At 36.8% G+C, this 20,856-nt stretch overlaps 1 protein-coding gene across 49 annotated transcripts in view; it reads right to left on the reverse strand.

Annotated features, from left to right (window-relative positions):
• TTN (titin) overlaps positions 1-20,856 on the reverse strand; it is a 277,493-nt gene that overhangs the window by 142,899 nt on the left and 113,738 nt on the right. For 40 of the 49 annotated variants that reach the window (XM_086719030.1, XM_086719018.1, XM_086719009.1 and 37 more), the window contains 36 exons: positions 20,733-20,792; positions 20,246-20,323; positions 20,007-20,084; positions 19,319-19,405; positions 19,003-19,083; positions 17,948-18,031; positions 17,468-17,551; positions 15,373-15,456; positions 15,065-15,145; positions 14,840-14,920; positions 14,587-14,670; positions 14,237-14,338; positions 13,703-13,810; positions 11,582-11,662; positions 11,093-11,170; positions 10,794-10,877; positions 10,550-10,633; positions 10,173-10,256; positions 9,864-9,947; positions 9,052-9,132; positions 8,547-8,762; positions 7,188-7,265; positions 6,909-6,983; positions 6,616-6,708; positions 5,792-5,869; positions 5,444-5,602; positions 5,148-5,231; positions 4,898-4,975; positions 4,343-4,426; positions 4,009-4,092; positions 3,736-3,819; positions 3,226-3,528; positions 2,818-2,901; positions 1,228-1,302; positions 982-1,065; positions 376-450 (listed from right to left, as the gene is read on the reverse strand). In XM_086719030.1, the coding sequence (XP_086575156.1) occupies positions 376-450; positions 982-1,065; positions 1,228-1,302; positions 2,818-2,901; positions 3,226-3,528; positions 3,736-3,819; positions 4,009-4,092; positions 4,343-4,426; positions 4,898-4,975; positions 5,148-5,231; positions 5,444-5,602; positions 5,792-5,869; positions 6,616-6,708; positions 6,909-6,983; positions 7,188-7,265; positions 8,547-8,762; positions 9,052-9,132; positions 9,864-9,947; positions 10,173-10,256; positions 10,550-10,633; positions 10,794-10,877; positions 11,093-11,170; positions 11,582-11,662; positions 13,703-13,810; positions 14,237-14,338; positions 14,587-14,670; positions 14,840-14,920; positions 15,065-15,145; positions 15,373-15,456; positions 17,468-17,551; positions 17,948-18,031; positions 19,003-19,083; positions 19,319-19,405; positions 20,007-20,084; positions 20,246-20,323; positions 20,733-20,792 (3,402 nt within the window). The remainder of the gene's footprint in view (positions 1-375; positions 451-981; positions 1,066-1,227; positions 1,303-2,817; positions 2,902-3,225; positions 3,529-3,735; positions 3,820-4,008; positions 4,093-4,342; positions 4,427-4,897; positions 4,976-5,147; positions 5,232-5,443; positions 5,603-5,791; positions 5,870-6,615; positions 6,709-6,908; positions 6,984-7,187; positions 7,266-8,546; positions 8,763-9,051; positions 9,133-9,863; positions 9,948-10,172; positions 10,257-10,549; positions 10,634-10,793; positions 10,878-11,092; positions 11,171-11,581; positions 11,663-13,702; positions 13,811-14,236; positions 14,339-14,586; positions 14,671-14,839; positions 14,921-15,064; positions 15,146-15,372; positions 15,457-17,467; positions 17,552-17,947; positions 18,032-19,002; positions 19,084-19,318; positions 19,406-20,006; positions 20,085-20,245; positions 20,324-20,732; positions 20,793-20,856) is intronic. The other 9 variants (XM_086719006.1, XM_086719005.1, XM_086719011.1 and 6 more) reach the window with 9 other exon arrangements.

A 20,856-nucleotide genomic window follows, 5' to 3' on the forward strand; every position in this document is an offset into this window, starting at 1 on the left:
ATTCACTTAGCGGTATAAGTCAGATTTTCTGTACCAACTACTCAGGCTTAACTGGGAATTTCTTTTGGGTGGGTATATTCTGCTATTGCCAACCACATCATTTGGTGAAAAATTCCCCATGGAAAATACAGTTTCCTTTCAAAGAGTGTCATTAAAAGAAAACAAATAAATAAACAAATAGGCTAAGCGTGTGAGAAAGGAGAGTCAGTTGATTTTCATTTGCCTGACCAATTTTTATTAGGTAAATAATAATTTATTTTAGAGCCTGAATATGTTTATTTTCTGAAGTGAAATGTACATCTGTCTCCTTCAAATATTAAACAATGATAAGACAATGATGACTTGGAATATCTATTTTCTTAGAAAGTCATCTACCTTCAATTGGTGGAACTTCCTCTTCTTCAAGGAGAATGATTTGTCTTTCTTCCACTTTCTTAGGTACATCAGGAACTTAAAAGATATTGATTGTTTTAGGAATTTAGAATGCAAGAACCAAAGAAGAGTGCATAAAGACCAAGTTTCCCATTTTTCAACACAAGGTAGTAAATATCAAAATACACATGCACAAGATGAAACATTGAGATTTCACATAATCAGCTATTGAAACAAAAATAAAGAGGTTTGTGATTTAAGACTAAGAGCCCATTAAAGAGATATTCTACTGTTTATTGCTGGAGCCTCTACTCTTTTAGAAAGAGCAACAGGTACTTCATGGACTGGCTTCTGAGTTACTTCGGGCCCTTTAAAGATAGTGTTTTTATTTTTGAGAAGTAACATATGTAGAGAATCAACGTAAAATACACAAACACAAAGCAGGGGGCGGGGAATGACATAGCACAAACATGGTTGCAACAGAGTCACAAATGGGGAATGCAAATGACACACCACACAAAGCAAACGTTTATGTTGAACATCCTGTGTGGACAGCATCACAGTTCAACATCAGTACAACAAACACATTCCTGTTTTGGGGAGATGTACCTTTGGCAGGAGGAGCCACTGCTTTCTTAAGACCAGGAGGAGGCACCTTCTTTTCTGGTTCAGGTTTCTTAGGCACCACAGGCACTTTAAAGATATTATTTGATTTTATAATTTAAGATACACAAACACAGAGACACCAGACACAGCAATAATACACCTTATAGTAACAGATATTGAAACAGAACACTGGGACTTTTACGGATAGAAAGAAGTGGCAGTGTCTAATTTGCTTGGGAGTAGCAGTACCTGTGGCGGGGGGAGCCTCCTTTTTCTTAGGAATGATCATTTTCTTCTCTGGCACTTTCTTCTTAACCTCAGGCACTTTAAAGACATCATTTCATGATAAGAATTTATTGTGAGGGACAAAAAAGAGAGAACACAAGAAGTCCACACACAGAAAGAACACATGCAACAGTTGCTCAGGGTAGAGATATAGGCTAGATCAGGAGCCCAATGTTAAGCAAGGGATCAGCAACCTATTTGAATATCAGAGGACAGATGCTGTCATTTCATCCATCTAAATTTCACTAGTAATTTATTGAATCATTATCTATAAAGTATTTCTGAATTCTTGAAATCTAATAAAGGACCAGCATGGGGTATCTGGGTGGCTCAGTCGGTTAAGCATCGGACTTCAGCTCAGGTCATGGTCTTGCCGTTTGTGAGTTCGAGCCCCGCATCGGGCTCTGTGCTGACAGGTCAGAGCCTGGAGCCTGCTTCAGATTCTGTGTCTCCCTCTCTATATATGCCCCTACCCCACTAGCACTCTCTCTCTCTAAAAAATAAATTAAAACATTAAAAAATTTTGATAAAGGACCAGCTTTACCATTTCACTGCTTATATGATATTTAACCTGGTGGAGAGGTTATGCTTATTTTAAGTAGTGATGCCATGACCTTTTGCAGAAAATACTGAGCTTTAAGGTATAACTATATGGACTTTGTCCTGTACTATGGTCTGACCTGGATAATTCATTCAGTGATAGAGCACTTTCACATACCTTACTTTATTTTATCCTCACAATAATATCTGAGCCCGCTAGAACTGATACCAGTCTCCCCATTTTAAAGGAGAGATACCCGAGGCTCAGATTGGTTAAAAGGCTTGCTCAGAATAATACAGCAAGGAACAAACCCAAGGCTAAAGTCAAAACCTGCTGGGCTACCATTTATATATATGTAACACAAGACATAAGCTATTCCATAGTATTTTGAGAAATACTTCAATCCTTTTTTATCTTCATCCTGGTGTTACAAAGGCACTTCATATAAATGGCTGAAGGATGAAACTTAGGAAAATGTATTCATCATATTTAGCTTGGCAGAATATCTATATGAAAATTATGATGTTTGGGGCGCCTGGGAAGCTCAGTCAGTTAGGCGTCCAACTTTGGCCCAGGTCATGATCTCACGGCTCGTGAGTTTGAGCCCCGTGTAGGGCTCTGTGCTGTGAGCTCAGAGTCTGGAGCCTGCTTCAGATTCCATGTCTCCCTCTCACTCTCCCCTCCCCTGCTCATTCTCATTCTCATTCTCTCTCTCTCAAAAATAAACATTAAAAAAATTAAAAAGAAAGAAAATATGATGTTTAATAAAATTATAGGCAACTGGGGAGAACTTCTGTGGCAGTACTGGGACAACAGTTTCTTTGAACTTTGTTCTTGAATACTGTTTTGCATCCAGTGAAAAGTGGATATCAGTGTTCCTGAACATTTTTAGAAATAAAAATGTGCCACTCTATTCTATAAATATAATTTTTCCTAAACCCAATTCCACCACAATTTGTCTGGATGAAAATGTCTATGGAGGAAGAATGTGCATTCACTTAGGGGAAGTATACCTTTGGGTGGTGGAGGTTCCACTTTTTTAGGCGCAGGAACAGGGACTTTCTTCTCTGGTACAGGTTTCTTTGGCACTTCAGGCACTTAAAAACATTCATTTTAAGACATTAAAAACCACAGGCACAGTATTATATATATAACAAAAAGACAAATGAGAATAAGACCACAAACGACTAAATAACACTGCATGTCATGAAATCCGAAAAGACATTCAGATCATTTACGATAGACACACATGACAGACACAACAATAAAGGCACACATGTCTGGAACGCTTTCTAAGATTCAGATGGTAGACAACATAAAGAATGAAGTAGTATAGATAAGACTGGAGATGAATACGAAAGATGGAAAGGCAGAATGCAACACAAAAGAGGCCTTGATGACTCCAAGGAGAGTTGCTATACCTCGTGCAGGTACTGGCACCTTAGGTTTAATTTCTGGAAGAACTTCCTCTTCTTCAGGTACAACTTCTTCCTCAGGTATGAATTCTTCCTCCTCAGGAGGAACTTCTTCTTCTTCAGGAGCAATTTCTTCTTCTTCAGGAGCGACTTCTTCTTCCTCAGGTAGAAACTCCTCTTCCTCAGGTAGAACTTCCTCTTCCTCAGGTAGAACTTCCTCTTCAGGAGCAATTTCTTCTTCGAATGGGACTTCTTCTTCCCGAGGTAGAGCTACAGGAACTGGAACTGGCTCGCGTTTCTTGGATATCACTTTAAAGATATTTATTCAATCGTACAAGTGTCACTTTTACGTACACTATTCATAACAATGGGATAACATGAAAAGCAAATATTCTGTTATCATAGAGCATCGATTGTCTCAAATTCAATGTCATTAAGCATTAATTGTAATTAGTGAGGCAGTATAATACCAGTTAGTTTTCCTTTTTGCCCTGTTTCTGTAAGAAACTAATGTACCTTTGGGTGGTGGAGCTTCCACTTTTTTCGGAACAGGTGTTGGTTTCTTTTCTTCTGGGATGAGCTTCTTGGGCACCTCTGGCACTTTAAAAATATTATTTGTCTTTAAGAATGTGTTCTTTTATGTTTTGGAGCAACGAATATGAAAATAATCACAAGTACCTGACTTTTACATTTCTAATCAACAAGGTTTTAAAACATGCAATGTTATGGGGGAAGGTGTATGTGAATATACATAACTGAAACCCACACTTAAATGATGAAGTGATGTACCTTTTGCGGGTGGAGCCTCTACTTTCTTAGGTACAGGAACTGGCACCTTCTTCTCAGGCACAGGCTTCTTGGGCACTTCTGGCACTTTAAAGAAATTATTTAGAGAAAAATGTTACATGACATAAAATTTTGAGTTTAAGCATAGTCTCAAAAAAGATTAAGTAATAAAATTATAACCAAGGCATTTCAAGAAGCATTTTATCTTTAAAATAAAATTTTTTCTTTTCCATGAAGGAATATTAAACAGTTGCATCCCCAAAGAGCATAGAATTGAACTGGTTAATTTTTCCTTATATGCAAATGTGAAATAAAAATATTTCGCAAGTTCATGTACCTTTGGCAGGTGGAGCTTCCACCTTTTTAGGAGCCGGTACTGGTACTTTCTCCTCTGGTACAGGTTTCTTGGGTACTTCAGGAACTTTAAAGATATCAAGTAGGATTAGTGTCAAATTCTTCACCCATCGATAAGGACCCAACAATTTTAGGACTTAACTGAAGCATCATATAATTTTACTTTAAGAATGAAAATAATAACAGCCACAAAATAAAGGCAAGGAGAGGCACAAAATTTAAATAGAGAACACTGAGAAAACACAGACTGGTGATAAAGACAACACACAATGCCTGGTAAAGGGTGATCTTGTCCATTTTGGTATTATAAGAATTTACCTTACAGTAAGAACTTTCCACTAAAGACAAAGAGCCAAGCATTTAGCATCAGCATGCTTTGATGGCAAAATTTAGAGATGAATACATGGTAAACTGCTTTTATGACCAGTTGGGAGGCCCTTGTCTTGTTAATATTGTCATGGGGAAAGAAGTTTTATCAAGTTATACTACGTGAATAAATTATTACATTATCCCACTGATGGAGTATAAAGAGATGTACCTTTAGCTGGTGGAGGCTTCTCTTTTTTAGGAATGGGCACAGGAACCTTCTCCTCTGGCTTCTTAGGAATCTCAGGCACTTTAAAGATAATGTTTATTGGTAAGTTCTAACTACTAGTAACAACACATCTGTATAAAGCACAATTAACATTTCTAACAACAGAGAGCAACACACACAAAGTTGTGAACTCAGAAGATATTCATATGGAGATTAAGGCTTTTCTATGGTTATGTTATGAATGGTGGTATACCTTTTGCTGGTGGGGCTTCCTTCTTTTTGGGAACAGGAACAGGTTTCTTCTCTTCTGGAACAGGTTTCTTGGGTATCTCGGGCTCTTTAAAGATATTATTAAGAATTTTGGGAATGTTGCATACAAGATATAAAATGTGAAAAGTAACTGCAGAAATCATACTTCAGCATAAGTGTCTGTTTCTAAAATAAGCAGAATTGGTCATCGGTGCTAATAAGCCCCAGAGTCTGACCAAATGAGACACCTAGACTCTAGAGATGCTGCTGTGTATCCCTTTGTCAAGAGATATAATCTACCTTTGACCGGTATCACTGGTACCACTTCTTCTTCAGTTATGAGTTCCTCTTCTTCATGAAGGTACTCTTCTTCCTCTTCATAATATTCCTCTACTTGGGTGACAACTTCCTCTTCAAAGGCAATCTCTTCTGGTTCTCTTCTTTTGGGTACTTCTGGCACTTTAAAGATATTATCTTTAGGTTTGACATTTACCAATTACTCAAGGAAATTAAGACACATAGGAACATAGCCATTTGTAACAGAAGAAAGATCAGGCTTTATCTTTCCCAGAGAAGAGTTTCACACGTAGAACTGAACATGACTTTTACAACAAAGAAGACAACACATTAAAAAAGAATATTAGGTACCTCTAACAGGTGCTGTTACTTCTTTTTTAGCAACAAGTACTTTTTCTTCTGTGACAACTTTCTTGGGCTTCAAGGGCACTTGAAATTTAAGGAGATTTATTGTCAGAAACAGGCTACCTAGCCAATGCTTGCTTTGTCAGACTTTAAGCAGACAGAATAATTTTACAAGTCTTTCATGTGATAGATATAAAACTGTTCATCTATAAGAAGCTTTATATGTTCCATGGAAATGCTTCTGAACCTCACTGGGATAAAAACGGACAAAAATACGCAAGTAAGTTTGAAGTAGCAGAACCCAGATGTGAAATTATGTTTAGTGTTCAGGTATCTCTGCTTGTAGGAAACATCCTTTACTGAAAAGCTAAATTTGCCCTGGGTAAGTATGCTTTCTGAAAGTGCAGAGAAATTACTTCATACTTAGAAAAAAAAAAAGACTAGGCACTGAGTTAGATTTTTTGTTTTTAAGCCTTTAAAATAAGTTTAGAATGAATAAACAGGTATTAAACCGTGGTCAACACTGTTATATCATTATATCAATTTAGATAAGTTAGGAATGTGTCAAATGGTTACCAATTTTAAATCCAAGTATTCTATTTTAAATATATTGTAGCCACAGCTGTTGTATCATAGGCTAAGGATACATTTCTAAACAACTTTTTGTTTTATAGGTAACATTATCTACTTATCCTATGTTGACAGATTTTTCTATCTAATAAATCCCGATGATAAAAGACATACAAAAACAAAATGAAGCAAAACACAGCTACCTTAATTTTAAAAGAGACATTATAAAAGATCACAATTTTGGAAGGAAATCATTATACCTTTAACAGCTGGCTCAGCCACCTGCTCTTTTTCACGTTTGGTAACTGAAATGTGTATTTTTTCCTCAACAAGTTTCTTTGGTTCTTCAGGCACTTTGAAGACATTAATTATTGAAGAACATTAAAACCAACCACACAAATACCATATAAATAAAAAATACACAAAAACTGTGAAATATAAGAATCAGGACCACAACACATTCAGTAAAAACAAAAAACAGCAGACAAGGTAGTAAGACACATAGAACACAGGTAACAAAGATGTTTCTCGTAGTTATCACTCTGCAAAGTACCTTTGGGTGGTGGAGGTTTGAGTTTCTTGGGAATGGGCACTGGTACTTTTTCTTCAGGGACAGGTTTCTTCGGCACTTTAAAATATCAATATTAACAGATTTAAAAACCAGATTTCTCAAGAGTAGTAAGAACAAAAAGAAACACAATGTACAACATAATACCGCCCCCCCCATACACACACACAATTTGTACGTTGCCACTTCAACATGTGTGTATAGCATAACAGACATGTAGGAAACATGGGTCTCTTAGAACTGATAATATTTTTCTCACTGTACCTTTAGTTGGTGGGGCCTTTGGCTTTTTGGGAACCGGTTCTTCTTGGACAGGCTTTACTGGGAGAGGCTTCTCGGGTTCTTTAAAAGTACACACAGGGTATTTAATGTTAGACTTTGGAACATAAATAAAACATGCTATTGCCTAAATGGACTCAAAGAATGAAAGTAATACATCTTTTATTTACAGTGTAGCCATAGCCTCTAGAGCTGAATGAGAATCACAGGTTCAAGGAGATTAAGGCCTAAAAGCCCTAAACAAGCTTACAGTGCCCTTTCCTCCTGGCTCTTAGGTCACTGTAACTTTGTCTTACATATTAACATTTTCATTTCACTTCAGGTAGAAAAAAATCATGGTTAAGACTTCTTTCTAAATAATGTTGGCTTTTAATGCTATCTGTACAACCACATAGAATGTTCTCAAAGTTAAGCTATGAAGTATCAGAGATTGGGTACATGAAATAATAATATTGATTCATTTCAAAATTCCAGTAGGAACTTAATTCTTTGAGTAAAATAAAGAAATTGCAGCTGAAGTTATACTCAACAAATCTGATCTTCATTAGATATAACATAACTGCTTGTGTTAGCCTCCTCTGTCTTTACTTCTGGAGCAGTCTTGTCAAGTTTTTTTTTAATATGAAATTTATTGTCAAATTGGTTTCCATACAACACCCAGTGCTCACCCCAAAAGGTGCCCTCCTCAACGCCCACCACCCACTTTCCCCTCCCTTCCACCCCCCCCCCCCCCCATCAACCCTCAGTTTATTCTCAGTTTTTAAGAGTCTCTTATGGTTTGGCTCCCTCCCCCATGGTCTTAAGTTTCTCAGGATCCACATAAGAGTGAAAACATATGGTACCTGTCTTTCTCTGTATGACTTATTTCACTTGTCAAGTTTTGATGATGTGAACCCATCTTTTGAGTTTTACATCAAATGGAAAACATTTTTTTTACAAATATTTTTGACTCATGGAAAATACATTTTTCAAAAGACTATTGTACTCGATAATAACACATTTTAGAATAAAATATTCAGAAATTTCTGATCATGTATTACAATGGTCATGGGCCCTTGCAGATAAACTCTTAACCCTTTTGAGAAAGAAACTTAGGGACATTTGCTATTTTGTGTCTAAGCAAAAATGAGGGGGAAATAGGTTAGTCTCAGAACCAAAGTTGAATAGTAACCTTAAGATTTATGGAGATTTTTTTCTAAAAGTTACCGAAGAACCAAAAAGTCCTGAATTTGTCAAATGAAGTAAAATTCTTTGCAAATGTCTTTGGGCATCCAAACTTCTATCCCGTTCTAATGGAATCTGAAAGTATTTAATGTGGTGTCAGGTGTGCAGTTTTGCTCATACCTGTGACATATTCTTCATGCTCTTTATACTCTTCATAATGCTCAAATTCACGTTCCTCATATTCTTCATATTGCTCATATTCTTCTGTTGGCTCATACTCCTCAAATTCTTTATAATCATATTCCTCATATTCTTCATATTCCTCTTCCCGTTCTACAGAAACGGTTTCTTCTTCTTGAGTGTAAGACCATTCTTTCTCTTCAGTTACAGTTACTTCTAGAATAATATTGACAACAGGCAGCATTTTACTTCAAGCCCATTTAGGAGTGATAGTGACGATGCACTTTGATTTCATTCTTACGTGATGGATTCATGCACTGGTTATGGGAGACCCTGACTGTCCTTTCTTCCTCAAGGTATTAAAGAATGTACATTTTGCTCTCTATGATTACAAATGTTAGATGTCCTGCCATAAGTCAACCTAAGCCAGTAAAGGTGGGAGTCAAATTAGGAAGTAGCAGGCAAAAAGCTGTATAGTTTTTTATTTAGTCAAAGCTCAACATACCTTTCACGGGAGGAGCTTCTCTTTTTGGAACTTCAACGGATACCTTTTCTTCTTTAACAGCTCTTTTTCTGATTTCAGTGACTTTAAAAAGAGTAATTATTAAAAGTGAATTACAGGATTTTGAATATGTACATGTTAAGAGCTACTGTGTATGAACCATCCACAGACAAAGACAACCATCACCATGCTCGTCATTATTTCTCATTCACATGGCAAGAAAAAAATCAATAGACTGGGAAATAAACATGGTCTATGATACAAAGGAATACTTTTTCCTAACCTGCTTAATGTTTCAAAGATATTGAATGCCTTTAAGAAGGTCAGGGAGTGTTTATAAGAGACTTCAAAAAGACACCCAGCCAGCATAAACAATGACTAGCAAACAAGCATTAGGCAGAAGCTTGAGTCACTAAGTAGTGTCTTCGCCTGAATTCTAAAGTGTTCTCAATAAGCTCCACTGGCACCATGTAGAAAATCCAGGCTTTAAAAAATTTGAAGTTTTGTCAAAGACTGCCACACAACACAATCATTTCGGCAGATGAGTTTAGTATACAGACAATAACATATTAGAAGACGAGTCCATTTTGAGGGCAAGTACACGTTTGGGGGAGCTTTGCACTTTTGCGGAAAAGAAGAAAGAGAGTACTTTCTGGTATCAGAAATGTTGAGTTTTGAAGTGACAGGAAATAGCATGTGCATATGACTTACTTTATAATAAAGTATTCAGATTATTTTCTCTAAAGATCCCAATTCCTCTAGGTTAACTTCAGTACCTACATGCTTCTTTCGAGTTTTGAAAAAAGTTGGTGTACCTTTTGCTGGTGGTTCCTCCTCTCTTTTAGGTTTGAGTTTTGGAATTTTTTCTTCTGGAACAGCTCTCTTGGGCTCCGCGGGCACTTTAAAGACAGATTTCACTTTAAAGACTTGTTTCCCTCATTCAAACCTCCAAAAGGCAGTCAGAGAATAGTAACTCAAACATAAAAGACTTGACATTTGCATTCTTTCAAACATACAAAACAACTAGAGCAACAAGAACAACGAACAACACCCATATACCCAGTGCATTTGGTAAAGAGAATAGATTAAATACAATATTCTGTATACTGAAAGGTCTCATGTATCTCTTGCTCTTGGAGGGTCTTCTTTTTTAGTCACAGCAACGTGAACTTTTTCTTCCTGAGTAATTTCCACGTGCCTCTCAGTCACTTGAAAGATAATTTTAGGATTTGGGAGTTAAATTACTTACTTAAAGTGGATTTTTTTTTTTTTTTTGTATTGGCCCGAAAGTACTGTGATTTTAGACTATGACAATTCACAACACACACACCAATAAACGTCACAACAGGTTAATACTCCACCCATAGATAAGGCAATAATACACCATTGCCTCCGACATACACCAGTAACCCCCACACACAAGGTGTGAGCCAAGGTCAGCAGCGAGAGGATGAAAAGACAAGACACGGTTCTTGTTTTTGTGCTGGAGAATTTCATTTACCTTTGGTTGGGGGAGGTTCTTCTTTCTTAACCACTTTTGGAGGAACCCTTTTTTCTGGAACTGGCTTCTTTGGCTCTTCTGGCACTTAAAAGATATCAAGCAACACAATCAAGCACACAACGTGGAAAATCTTAAACACACGCACACGTTTTCTTGTTAGTGTTACACAAATCTGAAGAACGTACCAATTTACGATGAAAAAGACAGACATTGTGCAAGAAAGAATAAAATAAAGCCAATATACCTTTAGCTGGTGGCACCTTTTCCTTTTTAGGAACTGCAGCAGGGATTTTCTTTTCTGGCACAGTTTTCTTAGGTGCCTCAGGAACTTTAGAAAGATGAGGTTTAAGAACATCAGTTTGCATTACAGATAAAGTGACATGTGGGGCTTCGCTTTTTGTAAAGACCATACGTACACACAAACATTAATGACTGAATCAGCAAAGATGTTGATATACGTGTGAGGATAAAATTCAGGCAGTCCTCAGAGGCTTTATAGCTATTAAAGCAAAGGGTATCATATTCTTTGAGAGAGAACTATACCTTCAGCTGGTGGAGGCTCCTCTACCTTAGCAGGAATTTTCGGTTTCAGCACAATCTTCTTCTCATGCTTCTCAAGCACTTGAAAAGATTACAAAATACACGTGTAGAAATGCCCAGATTCCTTTTTTTTTTTTAACTGCTTATTTATTTTTGAAAGAGAGAGAGCACACAAATGGGGAGGTGCAAAGAGAGAGGGAGACAGAGAATCCAAGCAGACTCTGTGCTGTCAGTGCAGAGCCCAATGTGGGGCTCAGTCTCACAAACCATGAGATCATGACCTGAGCTGAAACCAACAGTCAGGTGCTTAAGTGACTGAGCCACCCAGGTGTCCCCAGATTTCTTTTCGATAAAAATATATGGAATCTTTTTACTTAGACGTGATAGCTATCAATACTTGCAATACAAGTGATAAACTAACCACAAGAGGACATAAAGAATGGGACAAGCCAAACACACGTGGGGCTCAAATTAACACAAGAGTCGGTGTACCTTCGGCAGGTTCGGCCTCCACTCTCTTAGAAATAATGTGCATCTTTTCTTCCACGACATATTCCTCAGGCTCTTCCATCACTTTAAAGACATCAGTTTTAAAGAAAAGTTGTAGTGCTTTTCAAGTTTAACTTCAGCTGTAATTTATTACTTCAAAGAGCAATTAAAATAATAAAAAGTTTAACACGTGCCAGATCCCCGATTGTTCCCATTTAAGATACCCAAAGAAGTGCATTTTAGTCAAAGCATGTGCCTCAATGAAGCATGTGGAAAATAAGTTTCAATAATTTAATTTTCAAGTGTATCATAAAGATAATAATGCTTGTATTCACAGGAATAACAGGACAAGTACACGACATAAAAAACAATCCTAGTGGCTAAATTAATAAGAACACAAGCATTTGAAGATAGGTTTCAAAAATAACAGAGCACTCTAGGTTTGAAGGCTTCAGGGCAGAAACATACAATTGAGGAATCGTAAATGGGTTTATAAAAAAGCCTGTATTACATATGAAAAACCTACTGAGGACTTGGATACTGGGTGGTGTATTTTTTTCCACCTTTGTGGGGACAGGTATGGTAGAAGAGACAGGTGTCTTCATATGATTTTTGAATCTATGTGTATTATAGAATAGAATCTAGTTATAGACACATCTCTTTACACTAAAAGCCAACTTAACAGACTACCCATCCTCTCCCTAAATCTCCCAGGCTTAATGAAAACTTAAGAACATCATAGAACATCTCTCTTTTTAACTAGAGTCCATATACAGAAAGAGATTTATAATGTGTACTGTCAAAAGTTGAAATCAGATTCATGCAGTGAGAACTTTCTTTTTTTTTTTTAACGTTTATTTATTTTTGAGACAGAGATAGAGCATGAACGGGGGAGGGTCAGAGAGAGGGAGACACAGAATCTGAAACAGGCTCCAGGCTCTGAGCTGTCAGCACAGAGCCCGACGTGGGGCTCGAACTCACGGACCGCGAGATCGTGACCTGAGCCAAAGTCAGCCGCTTAACCGACTGAGCCACCCAGGCGCCCCGAGAGCTTTCTTTATACACATGTTATGTTTGGTTTCCCAAACATGTCTAAAAGGGATGGGGCCCTCTTTGATCTATTAGATTCCTGACTTACACCCAACACCATGGCCTTTCCCAGGAAGCACAACAGAACCGGTGGGCTTCCTCTTGGGACTCATGTCCCGTCTTGCTCTGCTCCAAGCCATTCCGTTATGATTGCCCCTGGGAATTTTATATGGACTTTTCTTCCACGTGGAGAAGAAGTGGGGCACATTTATTAGCCAGAAATGCACTCTCAAGGGCATCTACATATAGAATTCTATTTATCTTTTTATTAGAAAAAGGGTCAATTTGTTACAGAGCTTACTGATTTTTCTTTAAAGCAGAGCTATGTCGGAACTTTCTTAAGGAAGTTCTTTCAGATATATAGCTTCAGCCAGAGTGCTGCACTTTAACAGTAAACCTAGTGGTATCTTACTCATTGAAAAGGACTGAAATAAAGCTTATTGTTCAATCCTTATGAAGCAATAGAGAACTAGCATTATAGGTATGGGGACATCTGAATAGCTAATTCAATCAGAGATATTACATCATTGTTTTCTCCACACATGAAATATAAGAAAAGCCTATGTGTTCAGTGCTTCACTATCAAACATGGCCTTGACTTCTGGAATATAATAACACAATTTCTTATTCATTTAAAAACTGTGAGTTGTGCTATCAACACTGCTTTATGTTACCCATGTTTTAGACATTAGACTACCAGGTGAAGTTTATGCTAGCCCACCATGCTGAAATCGAGTCCTGTCTACTGAAAGGATACATGTGTATGGCGATACGTGCACCATGAGTAACCTATAAATATGAAGCCTTTTCTCTCCCCCTTACCTATAGCCAAGTAAGAGAGGATGGACAAGAAATACATTGGATGTTTACTCTAAGTCCTGCTCCTGAATCTTGTGTTTTGATCAACAGATACATCTAATGAGGCCCACAGATGCTCACTGAATTTGTGTCACTTTCATTAATCTGAGAAACAATCTGTGAAAGAAAACAGCCCATCAAGACTCCAGATCATCTCTGGATCAGGGCATTGTTTACCTTCATATTCTGTAACTTCCACTTCCTCCTCCTCCTCCTCTCTTTCCTCTTCTCTATAAACTGAAACGGACACTCTTTCCTCCTCTGCTGAATAACTCCACTCCTCCTCTGCAGATATTTTAAAAGATAATATTTAATTTAAATTCAGTCTCCTGAAATACTGGTAATAGCCATATGTTCCCTACAGATAGATAATGGTTCTTCTCTCTGCTGAGGGCGTGGCTTCATAGTGCTTCCCTCATTACATGGAAGTGAGAGCTGATTTAAGATAAGAGAACAGTACAGCCCAAGACTGAGAAGAATATTCAGATGATGTCCAAGTGTGGCCACTTTGGACAATTATCACATTTTCAGCACCCCATTCACTGTCTTGGAATGATTTAGGACCAATGCAGACACAAAAGACTCAGTCTCAGAAAGCTATGGCATGTAGACACCGATAAGGACAACTTGTAAGGTAAACAGTCACATCTGGAAAGAAGGACATTGAGGAAACACACACACCCATTTCCTCCCTCACTTCTGATTATATACCTTCATGTCGCATGACTTCCACTCTTTGAGGAACTGCAACAGATAGTTTTTCTTCGGCAGCAAATCTTTTTTCTTCTACCACAGTTTTCTTAGAAACTTCAGCTTTAAAAAAGCATTAAAGTTGAAGTTTAAATTTTAAGAATCTTAATAATTTTCTCTCCCTAGGAGTTTGGGTAATAAATACACAATATACCGTTCTCACTAACACAATGGGAAAACAAGTTACGTAACATATCACAAGGATGTACACATAACAATTCAATCAGAAGAGAGACAGAGGGTCACGCAGAAAGACACGTGATGGAACAAAGGAAGAATTCACAAGCTAAAAGATTTTTGTCAAATCCTACCTCGGGGAGGAGGAGCTTTCTTAGCGACAGGAACTGGCACAGGAACTTTTTCTTCAGGGACGGGTTTCTTACGTAGAGCTGGCACTTCAGAAACATGTACTTTTAGAACCTCAGAGTCATCTCACCGAAGGCCAACCCCAAACACAGATATACACCCACAATGCACTCAATATCACAGAACTAACAAAACTATCATTTGCCTTGTCACATAATATTATGTAAGATGGTTCTTGGAAAGAGAGAGAGGCGATACCTTTTGGTGGTGGAACTTCTTCCTCTTTTTGAGGAACGGGTCTTTTTTCTTCAGGAACTTTCTTCTTTGGTATTTCTGGCACTTAAAGAATAGTATTTGATTTTAAAATTCCCAGAACGGCAAAATAAATGAGCAACACAGAATTGGCATGCCCATGAAAGAAGACATGCAATTAAAGAAGCCTCAAGGAAAGACAAGGTTATTTATGAAGATGGAATTAAGTACCTGCTGGTGGTGGAGATTCTTCTCTTTGAGTAACAATCGTTATTTTTTCTTCTGTGACAACCCTCTTCTGTACTTCAGGAACTTGAAAAGACATGAATTTTTAGAAATGAATTTATATTTTCCCAAGTAGCTAATTTACAGCTATTTTGTAAAAGAGTAGGCAGGTGGACAGGCACTTCTGTTGAATTATTACTCACACCATAAAACACTCATTTTGAATTAAAGTAACTCAACACATAAGGAAACACAAAAGTGTTTTGTACTCAAGACATAAAAATAGGGCTCCTTTACCACGCAAGACACTGTACCTTTAGCTGGTGGAACTTCCTTTTTCTTTGCGACAGGAACAGGAATCCTTTCTTCAGGGACCGGTTTTTTTGGCACCTCTGGGACTTAAAGTTTTTTAAACAGAACATTAGTTCAGACATATACCACTTTTATGAATGGACATAGGCACATACACAAATCTTTAGTAGTTAATTAACGTTATAGAGTTTCGATGTATTGGCAAAATAACACAGAAAATTAGACTATAATGTTACAAAGGTCATGATGTGATAAATGCCACAAGTAGTGTTACAGAAGCATTCAAGCAATTAAAAGTGAGTTATATACACAAAAAGATATGTACATAACTTATTTACATATCGGTATGCTTTTGATAAAACAAACCAGTGACTACACAAACAATATAGTGTGTAGATATAGAATATAGGAAAGTGTCATGATGTTTTGTATGGAGAAATGGAATCCATAATGACAATGGAGTTAATTTATCTAAGACTATCTTAGACTAAGACATATTTAGAATAATTATATCTACATGTTAGCATTTTTTTCCCATCTCTCTTCTGATTTTGTTTGTTTTTGATGCAACCGTAGTGTGTTGAAAAATCAGGAAACACTCATTCTAGAGTAAATTGGCTTCTCCATCTGATATCCATGTGTCAATGGCTTTGGGAGCTCTGTGTGTGAAATTTTGTGGGTATGTGCATATATTCTTTTCTCTAAGAGGCTTCATTGTTTTCAAAAGGATCTCTGACCCAAAAAGGTTAACAACAGTTTAGTTTATCTAAGTGTTGATGGTGTGGAATTTTGAACCAGCAGATGTATTTTATTTTAACAGGATGCATTACCAGCAATAATTGTTTCCATTTCAAACAGGATAGCAGTTTTTGTGAACTCCTGCACTTCTCTACTTGCATTTGTAACATCTCGATGTAATTATACAGATACACATTTCTGTCTGTATATATTATCTATATATGGGTGTTTATGCATATCTATATATGTTACTATGTGTATTTATTTCATTGGTGAGACATGTCTCTGTGTCTCCTTCAGGAGTGATCAAGTGGCTTTGGTATGAGTATTGGTTTTAGTAATATGATCTTTTAATATATTTTATCTTCATATACTCATTATATTTTAATGATTAGATAATCAGAAATCATTTTACAAATCATTCGATTAAAAAAAAAAAAAAGACCCAGAATTCTGAAACAGTCAAGAGTTTGAGAAAGAGGAGAAACAGATTTGATTCAGGAAGAAACTGGACAATGGAAGTCAGGCAAAATGGGAACATGATGATTTCAGTAAGCCTAAATTGGATGCTACTGAATTCTTGCTGAATCTCTCTGTAACAGACCAGATGTGTGCAGTCTGTAGTTTCACTGCATCCATAAAGTCTGTCTTATACCACCACCCGCCCCCACAAAACAAACCAAATTCAAAAGCAAAGTAAAGGATTAGCACATCGAATCCAAACATACCTAGACCAAAAGGCCTCTGACTAGGTAATAGATAATCGTAACATTTATGGCAAATACTGACATTCAATTAAAGTCGGGAAACACGGTGAAAGTACATGTCGAAAATCAATGTTTCCCACTATTCTAGACTCACCACTATGGACTTTTCAGAAGAGTGACAGTTACTAGCAGCATTGTACAATCTTTGTCTAGTTAATATTCAGTTCTGCCAAACACCGTCAGAAGGTTGCTACTCTTTGTCTCTCATTATAACTCATGGAAGTGTTTTGTATTAAGAAAAACATCCCATATATAAAGGGTGAAAGAGTTTTTCTTCCAAACACGCCTGCTGAATACGAGTTTCATAAAATTTCTTCTTTCTCTGAGACAGGAAAGATATTAAAAATTTAAGACAGCAGTTTGACATAGTTACTTCTTTTAAGAACACTTTGGTGATGTCTTTGGGATGTTCAGTGTCATAAATAATGCATGCCAAGAGTACAGCCCTGGAAGGTGGTAAACAAATGAAAAACACGAGGGGCATCTAAAAGACACAAAATACTAAGACAGGATAGCATGCGGTTGAAGACCACATAAAACAAAAGACTGGCATTTGAGGCAAAGGGTTGCCCCATGATCAGTTCTGGTGTACCTTTTGGGGGAGCAGCAGGTTCCTTTTTGGGTACAGGAACGGGCTTTTTCTCCTCTGGCACAGGTTTCTTGGGAACTTCAGGAACTTTAAAGATACCATTGTTGAAACAATGTTGAGAATTCGAGTCTCCTTCTGAGACATTTAAGATTATACTAAAGCATAAATCCTCAGTAAGAGTGTAAGAATTTAGGAAGTAATTAAACATGCTCTACTTGTGGTAGAAATGTATGCTAAATAAATCAGTACCATAGAGACACTACATACATTCCATGAAACAAAGACCCAGTTAGTATGGTCTAAATGTTACTGATACTCGTATAATACATTACCACAATTAATGAAAGAAACATACACAGAACTAAATACACTACAAATGGTTGACAGATGCTGTTTCGTTAATACACAGATCCCATAGAAAAAGATACAAAAAAAAAAAAAAGACAGACATGGAGAAATTTTTTTCCCAAAATATTATTCTACCTTTGGCCGGTGGGGGCTCCACCTTTTTAGGAACGGGAACAGCAACCACTTCTTCTGGGACTGGTTTCTTAGGTGGCTCAGGGACTTTAAAAAAGAGTGCCATTTTTGAGAAATCTTGTGTTTTTACAACAAGGTATATGTGGTTGCAAGGCAGTGTTAAAATAAAGTGTAGACATTTCTCTTTTATGACAAACGAATGCAAGAAACTTCTACGTGAGAAACGAGTGTGAAGGGAACTGAAAATGTGGCTGTTAGTCACCTTCGACTGGACTGCAGGAGCCTCCACTTTCCTAGAAAGTGCCCCAGATGCCAGTCTTAGAAACTTTACGTGTACAAAGTGACTGCATTATAATGATTGCATTAGATTATCTTAAATAGTTTTTGTATCCTAAATATGTAACGATTTGGGGAGGGGGTGTGGGGGAAGGGGAGCCCTTATTTGTAGCAGCTGCCATTTTCCAATTTCTGTGATGGTGTAAACACTCCCTCCCTGGCTACTGAGCATGGTGACATTGTCATGGAGTTGGGAAGAGATGTGCAGTTGCCCACCGCAATCCAGTACTTCGACTACGTAGGCACAATAGATGGAAACAACCTCCGAGACAGAGATAATAATAATAAAGTGCAGTAAAAGTGGAAGCAGAGAGTTTTAACTATGATCATGGTTTTTAATATAATTTAATTGTAAGTTCATATAGTTTAACTTTCAGTCATGGAGGTATTGCACACTGGGTCGCAGCATCCCTGAAACTTAACCATCAGCTCTGGGGGAGTTGGCATGAGCTGGCTCCAGGACATCAAATCTCTATTTCTAAAAAGCTGGTCGCTAGATTGTAAGGTCTCTGAAGCAGAGAACAGAGTTTCCATTTATGCTCATTCCTCTCTCTTGTGTGCTCCTCATGGTCTCCCATCCCCCTGTAATGTCCATTGTACACAGTGGCCATAGGTCTGCTGACCGTGTGACCAAATCCATTATGCAATATTAACATGTCCGGATGCTTGGATCTGCTATGGAAATTTTAAAAGATTTTAAACTTAGAAGGAATCACTAATACCTTTAGGTGGAGGCTCAGTCTTTTTGGAAACAGCAACATGAATTTTCTCTTCAGTAACAGTTTTCCTTTGTACCTCAGGGACTTTAAAAAAATGTACATTTTAATTACTGGTGTGCCATATTGTGGGTGGTTATTATAATTTAAAAAGAATATTGAAATACGAATTAAAACAGAGACAATGTGCAATGAAAAGATGACAGAGAGCTACAAGGAGACAGAGATGCCTATAGAATCACAAGTTAGGTAAGAAGAAGAGGGATAAAAATTCATCTGACGCCCTTCCATCTGAGCCCCCAAATTCAAATGTGCCTTATACCTGTGACTGACACTTCCTCCTCTGTGTGAGAAGCAAAGAACATCTCTTCTTCTGAAATAACCATCTTCTTTGTATGCACAGCTGGGACTTCAAAGAGAGCATTTCACATTTAGTATTTGTTTTTCTAAGACAAGATACCAGATCAAATACATAGATTACATACTCTGTGTAAGTCTTTAGATACAGAATGAATGGGTTAATATGAGAGCTTGAGAATAAAGTCAGTATTGACAAGAAAACAAATCATGTTTTGATATATAAGGACAAACAACCCATGCAGCCTTTACCAAACATTATTAAGTGGGAATCAAATAGACACAACTTCTTCACACATAATGTGGTGCTTTTCCAAATCCATTACGGTTTCTTCACATGAACAAGAGGATGGGGAATATTATATGCAATGGGATGCATTGCATAGTAAAGTTAGAAGACTATTCATTAAACAAAGCCTTCCTTAGATTAAAAAAAATTATGTAATTTTAAAGCAAAATTAGAAACAAAGGGAATGTTATTATGTCCTTAAGTTATGCATTATGTGCAACTCGACATAAAATATATACTGTATAAACATGTCTTCATGTTGGTAGTTTCAGGTTTGTGAATTGTTTAGTAATATATGTACACATATCCATAGACATAAATAAAAATGTTTAAAACTTGTAGCTGGAAAGACAAAGATGTATACCTTTCACTTCAATTACTTCTTCCTGCACTGGAGTCCGAGAAGGTTTTTGTGGAACAATCTTCTTTGAAACTTCGGGTACTTAAAAAATATGTACAGATATATTTGTATTGTGAAGAATATGGCTTTGCACAAAATTTAAAAATACTTTAGATGATTATATAAATAACTAACACGGGAACATACATCAGTAAACAGACGACGTGTGTACATGGTACTAGAAATGTTTTAAATCATAATACCTTTGGTAACTTGAACTTTCTCCTCCTCCATTCTTCGAGAAGTCTTTTCAATTTTTTCAACTACTGGCTTCTTTATAACTGCAAGCATTTTAAAGAAATTGCAGTACTTTTAGAATTTCTATTAAAATTCTCTCTTTCTCCCTATGTATCCATATATGTATGTATATATGTTTACATGCATATATAATATGTATATAATTTTAAAGAAAGAAACAAGTTTGGTACTCTGAACTTTAAGTACAAGGTTCTGTACTTCAAATATTTTGGTTATTTTTAAAAATATTTATCATAATAATCTTTTTATTATCTTTTTAAATTTTGCATTAAATAAATTAGATATTCTTAGGAAAAAAATTCGTTGATACAATAAAGCTTAGAGAAGAAGTTGTGCCTATTGGATTGAACTGGTGGTTTATACATCTTTGCCAAACAAGCCATGATAATGATGTTGATGCTCTGATCTACTTAAATAATTCTAATTACATACCTTTTGGAGGCGGTACTTTCTTTTCAGGCACTTTTGCTGGAACTTTTCTCTCACGGGATTCTTTAACAAAAACAGGAATAAGAAGGGATGCTTAAATAGGTGAGTTCTAGTAGTTTGTATCAAT

This window comes from Puma concolor, chromosome C1 (assembly GCF_028749965.1).
Source record: "Puma concolor isolate L17-30 chromosome C1, mPumCon1.1.hap2, whole genome shotgun sequence".
In the NCBI taxonomy this organism is placed as follows: domain Eukaryota; kingdom Metazoa; phylum Chordata; class Mammalia; order Carnivora; family Felidae; genus Puma; species Puma concolor.